The sequence below is a fragment of the Trichomycterus rosablanca genome, chromosome 8 (genome assembly GCF_030014385.1).
Source record: "Trichomycterus rosablanca isolate fTriRos1 chromosome 8, fTriRos1.hap1, whole genome shotgun sequence".
Lineage (NCBI taxonomy): Eukaryota > Metazoa > Chordata > Actinopteri > Siluriformes > Trichomycteridae > Trichomycterus > Trichomycterus rosablanca.
This window is the reverse complement of record NC_085995.1, coordinates 34,570,386-34,581,118: the sequence shown is the minus strand read 5'-3', so window position 1 is coordinate 34,581,118 and position 10,733 is coordinate 34,570,386. Positions and strand designations below refer to the sequence as shown.

The 10,733-nt window shown below is 44.6% G+C and overlaps 2 protein-coding genes across 2 annotated transcripts in view; both read right to left on the bottom strand.

Annotated features, from left to right (window-relative positions):
• The window catches only part of ribc2 (RIB43A domain with coiled-coils 2), a 7,912-nt gene extending 4,001 nt beyond the window's left edge, over positions 1–3,911 (bottom strand). Inside the window, exons 1-2 of the mRNA XM_062999666.1 lie at positions 3,763–3,911; positions 2,873–3,387 (exon numbers count right to left, since the gene is read on the bottom strand). Coding sequence (XP_062855736.1) covers positions 2,873–3,387; positions 3,763–3,911 — 664 coding nt within the window. The remainder of the gene's footprint in view (positions 1–2,872; positions 3,388–3,762) is intronic.
• A 527-nt stretch (positions 3,912–4,438) lies between these two features.
• LOC134318734 (uncharacterized) lies at positions 4,439–8,227 on the bottom strand. The gene has a single exon (XM_062999665.1). The coding sequence runs from the start codon at positions 8,225–8,227 to the stop codon at positions 4,439–4,441; it is 3,789 nt and encodes a 1,262-aa protein (XP_062855735.1).
• Positions 8,228–10,733: the final 2,506 nt, after the last annotated feature.

The following is a 10,733-nucleotide window of genomic DNA, read 5'->3' as shown; positions in this document are numbered from 1 at the left end:
CAGCTTGTTCTCTGCACGGCCCTTTTGAACTACAACCATTACAGTCAGTTTACATTTCATATTTAAGGATTGCCAGGTATTTACTGAGTTAAGAATGTTAAAGTTTGCATAAGCCTGTCTAGGACACTCCCTATAAAACAAGCACTTGTCTTTATGCATGATTCTCATGAATCTAAAGGTATATGTTAAGGACCACAGACACAGCAGCGCTGCTGGAGTTTTTAAATATCGTGTCCACTTACTGTCCACTCTATTAGACACACCTACCTAGTTGGTACGATCGTTCATCTATTGCTGCTGTTTGAGGTGGTCATTTTCTAGACCTTCATCAGTGGTCACAGGATGCTGCCCACAGGACGCTGTTGGCAGGATATTTTTTGTTGGTGGACTATTCTCAGTCCAGCAGTGACAGTGAGGTGTTTAAAAACTCCAGCTGTGCTGCTGTGTCTGATCCACTCATACCAGCACAACACACACTAACATACCACCACCATGTCAGTGTCACTGCAGTGCTGAGAATGACCCACCACCTAAATAATACCTGCTCTGTGGTGGTCCTGACCATTGAAGAACAGTATGAAAGGTTAAAAAAGCATGCAGAGAAACAAATGGACTACAGTCAGTAATTGTAGAACTACAAGTGCTTCTATATGGTAAGTGGAGCTGATAAATTGGACAGTGAGTGTAGAAACACGGAGGTGGTCATAATGTTATTCCGGATCGTGTATATTAGGGCAATTTTGGTATTTGACTGCACATCCAAAGGCATTGAGTTTCAAGGAATTTTTCCCTTAAAGCTGATTTTTACATTTTCTCAGAACCTTGAGCTGTAACACAAGTTTAAAAGTAAAACAATAAGGAAAATTCAGATAAACACAGATACATGTGTAGCTTTCAGAGTGAATGGTTATTTTACACAAATGCAGATTTGTCTCATGTGCACACTTTGATGACGTATTAGCTGTCAGCAACTACGTAAACTAAGTAAATAAAACATGTCACAACAGTTATATTACCAAGAACTGGACATCCCTCCAAAACACAAGAAAAAACTGGTCTGGGAGGCTGCCAGAGGCTCCAGCTACATTAAAAGAGCTGCAGGAATTTCTGCTACTGATTGGAAATAAAAACATCCATATCTAGCTACTGCTAATTTTTGTTCTTTTATCCAGGAAGAAGGACAAATACTGATTAGTTAAGAATGACGATTTATTAAGTATTAAATATACAGATTGGTAAAAGTAATTTCTGAGCTCAGGACAATTCTCCCAACCACACAGGCAGCTGTATGCAGAAGAAGTGTGTTGATCTGTGGCATGTGTAGCCTTTTATTAAGAGAAAGAGAGGAAGTGATTGTTGTCTTCTTCTTGACAACTCAGTCATATCTTGATGCCGTTAGCTTCACAGTTCATAAAGAGGAACAGGGAAACATCTGTGCTGTGGTTACTCCATCTTGGTGTTCCTCAACTGTCAACTGCTGTCTGGAACACAACACTTGCATGCAAAAACCATTTCAAAACCCCCTACACCTATACATTCAGTTTCTCTAAGTTCAGAGGACCGGGTCTAACACACAACAGAAATGCAAGGCTAGTGATTTCCTGTTCAACTGTCTCTCACACTCTCTGCATAGTCAGAGCAGGAAACACCTGGATGTACTTCCTTATTTTCAGCTCATTTCTCAGAAGATTAGGTTGCTTAAAGTTCAGTTCCTTTTTAACACACACATTTTAAATGTAAACTCAGCATTTACAGGGCCTCTAACAAAACAGATAAAACATATATAATCTAGTATAGTTAATACAGAGCTTTAATACTCAATAATAACCAACAATCCCCCCCTTAATTGTCCTTTAGGACAATTACAAATCAGAAAAATTAACAGAATCACAGATTTCCTAATATAATATGAAAATTAAAAATTAAGCTAAATAAGAGTGCTGTCAGCTCCCCGTTATGCGGAGACCGGGCTGAAAAGCACTCAGTGACTATGAAACAAAAGCCCGAATAAAAACAACCTAAGCTAGAATAATATATATGAACAATCATAAGAATAAAGCATAAAAAATAAAACGGGAGAAGGATGAACAATAGATGATTTGGAATGGTCAGGTCCTGCAACCTGAGCTTCCTGTTGAGACAGAACTGCTATTCTCACCATTCTGGACATAGTGAGAAGGGTTAACAAAAAAACAACAAAACAGTACACTAGGATAAACAATAAGAAAAAACACTGAAAATTATTATTTTTATTTTTTTTTTTATTTTTTTTTTCTCAAACCTCCACTTCAAACTTCCTCCAATTCAACTTCTTCAATATCCTGTGGTCCTAACAGGGGAGTATGCTGCTGAAAGAACTGGGACTTTGGGTCACCCCCCTTGGAAAGAGTAGTCTCAATAAGTCTTGTAAGAAGGGTTCTAATGCACGGAATGCAGCAGCAGCCGCACATCACCAGCAGAGCCGTAGCACAGCAAATTGAGGTCATTATGCTTAAAATTAAGGCTTTGTACTGACCAAACATTTTGGTCATCCAAGTGTTAAAGGGATTCTCAATACCACTGTTTTCAGCTAATTCATTACTTAAAGAGGTCAGACCCTCAAGAGCCCTAGTTATTGTCCCATCAGGGGCTGTATTGTTAGGAATAAATGTGCAACACTGTTCCCCAAACATCTTACATACACCACCCTTTTCAGCTAATAAGAAATCTAATGCTATCCTATTTTGCCACGCCATTAAACTAGTCTTATCAAGTTGTTCATGAATTCCTTTAACGGCATCTCTTGTGTAATTTACAAATCGCTGCTGATTATAGTAAATGTAATTTATCCAATCTACATTTTAATTAACAGTGGACCACCAAAATAACAAACTTTCAAATCCAGCTGCAATTTGGTCTCTAGCTTTAAACTCATCAGGGACCCCCCTGGGCACTCCAATGTTATCTATATATACATGTCGGTCAAAAGAGCCCGATGGGCCTGCGACTGCTCGCTTAACACGGCCATGTGAATCCGTCTCCTTTCCCACCGGCTCCCCACCCAATGGAAGCACATATAGTGGCATCACCAACTGCACCAGGGCACAGCCTCCCCTCCAATTCTTAGGAAGCTTGGACCTTAAGACCTTAGGATCACACATCCACCAAACATCAGCCCTGGAAACTCGCTGATCGCTGAACCACCCGGAATTGAACCCGTCTGAGGTGTTTTCTGCGTCCATGGTGTCTCCACACCACTTCAACTGACCCACCTCAACGGTCCCCGTGCTCCTAGCGAAACAGGTATAGTTCCCTCTGTAGGGCATGTATGCTGGGGGTACCACCTTCTGCTTCACTTCTGGGAACAGGTAGTGCACAGTGGTGCAGTTCCCATAGCCTGGAGAGCCACTGAACAAGGAGACCACACATTTTAGACCTTCTAGATCATTATATCAATTTAGAGGAAAAGGTACAGTACCCAGGTGTGGCCTTGCTGAGGAGCAAGCATAACAGTTGGATTTATTGGCAGCGCGCGCAGTATACATGATCCAATTTAACCACTGATTTTCATCCTCGAATCCAGTTTCTAATGCAAACGTATCCTTTATAGTAGTTATGTTTATGGTCTTTATCAGTACAGGCGTTTCAGTGGGAGGTTCAGTCACAACGCTACTGTTGTCTGGGATGACAGTGGTTGGCTTAGGTTTTGGCTTCGGGATCACTGTCAGCTTAAACACCCCCAGGTTATCTGAACCCGACTGATAAGAGCCTAACATTAAATACCTGCTGTCCCCTTTTTTTGGATTCTTCAGGGTCAGCGTTAAAGGGTTACATGCACCCTTACTGCAGGGATGCGGGGTGCTGCCTTTTATTAAGGACAACCTAGAGCTAAGTTCTTTTCCACCTGTTCGATCCCCTGACTTTTCCTGCATATCTACCCAACCTTTGTATCCCCAATCTTTACCTGTGTTAGTCAACACTGCAGACCAACTACTGCACGACAATACATTCACTTCCACATTCCCTTTCTTCCTCAAACACTTAGTGTTACATATGTACTTTTCTGGCCATCCTAACTGATTTTCAACATAACCTGAACAATCCGAGATCGCACACAAATCAAACTGGGCGACACAATCAACACCCTCGGTACATGTAATGGTTGGGAGACCTTTTTTCACACTGCGATAGGCTCTATGAGTAGTCTGGTTTCTGTGGGACTTTGCTGTGGCTATGAAGATAATAGACAGAACAACAACAATTATTATGGACAGTACACATATTGTTATTTTCATGGATGCGCATCCCAATCTCTTAAAAGCTTGGACGGTCACATCAGACGGAGGGTTAAAAGGCATTTTTTCAAGAAGTTGTACCTTCGGCAGGTTTGAAGTGTATATTACTGGGTAGGTATCAGTCTTCTACCCTCTAATGGACAGTGGGAATGCACTTATGCGTTTTATGAATCAGATTCTACAATTTTGGTCCCACTGTCTGCCAAATCTTTTCTAACTTCCTGCAATGAGCGGGAAGGTACTGTAGCGGGTACACAATGTGTTAGGTGGTGCCAAACTGCCCCTTTTTTACCTTTTACTTTGACGGTGTGGGTTGTTACCTCAGTGACTTCCCACGGACCCGACCACCTGGGCTCAGACCACTTTCTCTTGTGGACTTTCACCCATACCCAGTCGCCAGGTTTGATAGTTTTAAACTCCAGCCACTTGCTGTCGTCTGCTGGTGGTTTCGGAGGGGGCTCACTCCGCTGGACCTGTGTAAACAAAACTCGAGTAAGATTAGTTAGAGCCCGCATGTACTCATCTTCCTCTGTTTGCCAAAGGTCCAAAGCTGGCCCTGTAACATTATCCCTAGAGGGCCCTGGCATCCGTCTCCCCGTTAACAACTCATGTGGAGACAAATGCGTTTGTTCCCGTTCAGCTGATCTCATGGACATAAGGGCAAGCGGTAGTGCATCTACCCATGTAAGTTTTCCCCCATGACAGATCTTTGCGATCTTGCTTTTCAATGTCTGGTTTGCCCTTTCTACTAGTCCCTGGGAGCTGGGGTGATAAACAGCTCCAAACTTGTGCACTATTCCCAAGTGTTCCTCCACTTCCTTCAAGTGCTTACTTGTAAAATGTGTGCCATTATCAGACCTGATCAGTTTAGGTACCCCATAGCGTGGAATGAGCTCGTTCTTGAGCCACTTCACCACTGTTTTAGCATCCTCTCGTCTGGAGGGTATTGCTTCCACCCATCTGGTGTATCTGTCAACCATTACCAGAATGTACCTAAACCCCCTTACTACATTATCAGGTCCCATGTCTGTAAAATCAATGCAAATCTCCTTAAAAGGTGCGTCTGGAACTGGAAAATGTCCCATGGGTCTCTTGAGGGGACGCTTGATGTTAAACTCTAAACAAGTAGGGCATTCTTCCACATAATTTTCCACCATTGCCTTCAGATATGGGTGCCACCAGTGTAATGCCACTTCTTTCATGGTTCGTCTGGCTCCCACGTGGGTGGGTCCATGGGCTTGTCTAATTAGCAGGGTGCATAGCTCTGCTGGAGCCACAAGCCTCCCATCTAATGATCTCCAGATTCCATCCCTCTCTACTGCTCCCCTTGCTAACCACTGGTTTTTCTCATAGGCACCACTGTTCTGTTGCATCTCACGCACATTGTCAAGTGATAAGTCAGGTACTCTTATGTCAGCCCTTACAGTCATTTGTACAGTGTAACCTCCTGCCTTTTTAGCTGCAGCGTCTGCTGCGTTGTTCCCCAGTCCCTCCAAGTCACTTGTCTTGGAGTGCCCTTTGCACTTAATTACCGCTACTAGTTTGGGCAACAGAGCAGCACTTAATAAAGCTTTTAGGGCTTCTGCATGTTTCACAGGAGTGTTTTGAGAGGTCACAAATCCTCTCCTCATCCACTGCGGTCCATCCACATGGACTGCGCAGTGGGCATAAGCAGAGTCTGTGTAAACATTTAGGACCTTGTCCTTTCCCAATTCTAGAGCTTTTGTAAGTGCTACTATTTCGGCAAATTGGGCTGACGCTGGCTGGGGTATGATTTCTGCTACTCTAGTGACAAAGCCTTTCCCCTGTTGTTCAACTACAGCAAATGAGGCCACATTTCCCTCTTCTCCTCTATAACAACAACCATCACAAAAAAGTACCACTTCAGGATTTTCTAAGGGGTCACTACCCAGGTCTTCCCTGAGTCTCAGGTCCCTCTGGGCCACAAACTCACAGTCATGTGGTTCCAAGTCAGTGTGCGGTAATTGTTTTGCCATATTCACCGTATCTTTGTGTGTGAATGTAATGTGTGGTTGTGTCAGCGTATCGCTGATCCTCATCTTCCTAGTGGGTGAAAGAGTAAATGCTGTAGAAGTAAGAAAGGCAACAACACCATGGTTCGTGTTGATCACTAGAGGGTGACACATAACTAAATGAGCAGTTTTGTCAACAGCCTTGGCTAGGGCTGCAATGTGTCTAGTACAATATGTTTGGCCCTGTTCCATTACATCTAGTTTTGAGCTGTAGTACATGAGAATCTGTCTATTACTTTCCCTCCCCCCTTTCTGAAAGAGAACGGCATTTACAATACCGTTCCTTTCAGAAACATCAAGGAAAAAGGGTTTTTCATAATCTGGGGCCTGTAAATGTTCAGCATGCGCCAAGGCTTGCTTTAAGTCAATGAAAGCTTTTTCAGCGTCAATGGTCCAGATTAGTTTTGCTTTAAGATTCCTATGGCCCACCATGGCCAAGCAATCCCTAAGGGGTTGCGTCAAACCCACATAATCAAAAATGAAATGACGGCTGTAGCCTGTTAACCCTAGGAACGCCAGTAGATCCTGAACCGTACTGGGTTTACCATGATGCAGGATGGACTGACGTTGTGTGGCGGTCAAAGTGTGACCAGTGGCCGAAATTTGGCGTCCCAAGAAAGTCACCACTGGTCTAGCAACTTGCAATTTGTCCTGTTTCACCTTGTATCCAAGGTTAGCCAGCAGCGTGAGCAAGGAGACAGTGGCTGCTAGACAGGTGTCTGCATCAGGGGCTGCTATCAGTAGGTCGTCAACATACTGGACTAACACCGTATTGTCAGGTAAGGTTAGGCTAGACAAATCAGCTTTAAGGGCACTATTGAACAGACCTGGGCTGTCCTTGTAACCTTGTGGCAATCTGTTATATGTATACTTCTGCCCCTCATATGTGAAAGAAAAGATGTCTTGACATGCGCTGGCCAGTGGGAGGCAGAAAAATGCATTTGCCAAATCGATAACAGTAAAATAACAATGGTCAGGGGTCAGATTTTGCAAAGCCAGGTAGGGGTCTGGGACAGGGATATTTTCAGTGACAGTAGCTTTGTTAATTTCCCTTAAGTCGTGCACCATACGCCATCCCTTCCCCTCTCCTTTGGAGACAGGTAGGATCGGGGTGTTCCAGTCAGAATTGGATTTTCTGAGAACACCGGCTGTCAGTAGTCCAGCTATGGTGTCTTTTATACCTAGAGATTGTTCTGGTTTCAAAGGATACTGCGGTTTCCATACTGGGAACACACCAGGCTTCAAACCGACCAAAATGGAATGGTGTGTCACCAGACCTACATCAAATGGGTCAATGGTCCAAATGTGAGCTGGAACTTTAATTAGGTAATTTTCAGTCAGTTCATGGTTGGTGTGTTCTCTACCATGGTGTCTGGACAGCAATTGTTCCTCCAACACCGCTTTGTCAATGGATTGGTTGTCAATTTTCCAGTAAAAGCCATCCAATGACCTACTTAGACTGGGAATTTCAGTGGGAACATATGTAGTGGTCATGGCTTCCTTGACCATTGGGCCCAAAGACCTAGCCTCATACCCTTTTCCAATGGCTAGTGTGACGTGGGGAACAGTTGGGTGGTCAGTAGCTTCCACAAACCAGGCTAGCTGATCTGGGCTGAGCGAGACAGATGCAGCCACCCCAGCTGCACCAACGTACAGGTCAGTTATTTCCAATAGTTCAACATGACCCTCCTTTTCCTCCTCCCATGCTTGTTGGTACTGTTCATCAGGAGTGCGCAAATAATTATAGGTACAATGTAATGGATCAATGGGAGGGGAGTAAGCCCCAATGGATAAGATCCAGGGCTTCCAGGACTGATAGGTACGCAAAAGACGTGGTGTGTCTGGCCCGTCGGTCAGCAGTCTGGACCAATAGACAGTAGCATTAGGTTTTGGGTTGTCTGGTGTCGGCGCATTGGACATGAACAAAATCTGGGCAGTATTGGGTGGACGACGACCTGCTAAGCACAGTTTCAGGCCTTGATCTGTACAGTAAATGGTGGCACCTAATTTAGTCAACAAATCACGGCCTAACAAATTGACAGGGCATTTTGGAGCAAATAAGAAAGAGTGAGTTAGGGTCTGATTCCCAACAGCAGTAACCAATGGCTTTGTGTATTTTTGAGTTTCAATTTTCCCTGAATATCCAATTGTGTTAAGAGTCTTGTCTGTCAGTGGCGGCTGCCAGCCCCCTGCACCCGTCAGACAGGATGCAGTGGCACCAGTGTCCACCAACAACTGAACAAGGCGACCCTCCACATGGCAGGTGACCAATGGTTCCTTTTCAAAAAGTTTTACACCTGCTGTTGGATACCCTGGGCCCCATCAGTATGAGTCACTATAGACCCCATCCTGTCCTAGCAAGACTGGGGCCTGGTATGCTACGCCAGGTGCTAAACCAGAATTTGGGACATGACCAGGGGCAACAGGCTGTGTTACAGCGTATCTTGGGGCACCCTGCAACTGAGCTGGAGGAAACCCCGCAGCTTGCTGACGTCCCATAGGTGGCTGAGGAACTGCCATCATTCCAGGTTGTGGTGGGGTATATTGGTTTGGGCAACTTCTGGAGAAATGGCCTGGTTGACCACAGGCATAACAATAACTGTCCCTTCTAGGCTGTCTGCCATTGAATCTCCCTCGCCCACGGTTGGGTTGGGCCCTATACCCATAGTTTTGATCACTTAGGTAAGTGGGCTGGTATGCACCTGTCGGATATGCTGTTGGATAAGCTACTGCAGGCGGAGGTAGGGGCTGTACTGGGACGATCGCCTGTAGCTGTGTTTGAGGGGCATACTGGTGTGGTGGATTTTGGGGTTGCAGGGCCACCAACTGTTTTTTATCTTGTTTATCCTGGGTGGCAAGTTTATCTTTTTCAGCGACTTCAAGTTTAAGCAGACGTCTTGAGAGGACGTCTAGCTCATCCTTCTGTTGCTGTTGGACTTCCCTATAGCGACGCACATAATGGGCCAGAGTAGCTGTCCATTTTCCATCCTCCATGTCAGCCAAGTCAATGACATCCTCTAATTTGGACTGTAATTCTTTAGGTAACCCCCTTAATACTTGTGCCCTGTATAACAACATGGTAGCATCAGTCCTGTCATGTCTTTCACCTGTGTTCTCTAACCACTGTTCTGCACTCCTTTTCAGGTACCCATGAATGTCTTCAGAGTCCTCTAGTTTCAGGGATGATAAATTTGTCAGATTTCGAGTGGTTGGAAACAAGGAACGTATGGAATCCCACAGGGAGTTCCTAATGCCATTAAGGGACTGGTCAGATGTCAGTTTATTGGTATCTGACAAATGTTCAACTTGAGCCAGCTTATGTTTTCCTTCAATTCGTACCAAAAGAGCTCTGATGTCACCCAAGCACAGAGCATCACCAGCTGTAAACTTTTCAAGTTGTGTAATCCAATTTTGCCCACCCTTATGTAACGGGGGCAATTTGTTCACTAGCCCCTCCATGTCCCTGTGACTCCAGGGGACATATTCAACCCCGGAGTGAGTGGTAACCAGCGGGAACTGCCCAATTTTTGACTGAGCCTTAGACCGAGTGTTCGCAGCTGGAGGGTCAAATTCCAGCTCGATCAGTGGTCCAGTAGCATGGTCAGAATTAGAAACTGGTCCTTTAACTACAAGGTCCATTCCTGTTATTGTTACACTTTGAGAGTGCTCATGAATACTGTGATGGGAGGCCAGAGCTTCTGGTCTGTTAGATACTTCACTACAACCACTTAGCATGCTACTTTCGTCATCAGTGTCACTGACGCAACTTTTAAGCTGTTCTCTATCCTTATTTTGGTGTTCGGGCACGCCTGTGGGGCTGTGACGCATGTCTTGGGGAAAAGGATCAGGCCTGGTGCCATGGATGGCAGATATTGAGGTAGATTTTGCATTTGGTGATTGGTAATTGCACTCAGGGTGGCCTGGTCTCCCGGACCTGTCTATTTCAGTCAAAACTATGTGTTTTAGACGGTCTATATTTGCAACTTGTTCTGTAACTAACAAGGTCAGTCCATCAATTTGACGTTGTTGATCAGTCTCTCCCTTAAATGTTACATCCAATTCGCCCATTTCTATGCCCAATACACCACTATTTACTTGCAAAACTGGGGCTTGTACGCTTAGCTCAGGAGCAGTTATAGTAGAAGAGATGGGGGCAGGTAAGCCTGGTATCAACTGATCAAAACAGTGAACTGCTTCGTTATAAGCGGGAGGTCTTGCTTGTTCGGCCAATATTGGATAGATTTTACGAATTATTGGGAGTAAGGGATCAAAAACATGATTTCCAGGGCAGTTTTCTTCCTTTGTTTTTTCAGGAGTAGGAATATCCTCTGCCCTGACAGTGGGTGTGATTAATGGGACTTTTTGAGAATCAATGTCTATATTTTCCTCAGGGGGGCCATTCATTTTTACAGTGACGGCCTTCATG

Excerpts from the sequence above, each read along its gene's own strand:
- LOC134318734 (XM_062999665.1), bottom strand. The coding sequence starts at position 8,227 with ATGTCCAATGCGCCGACACCAGACAACCCAAAACCTAATGCTACTGTC.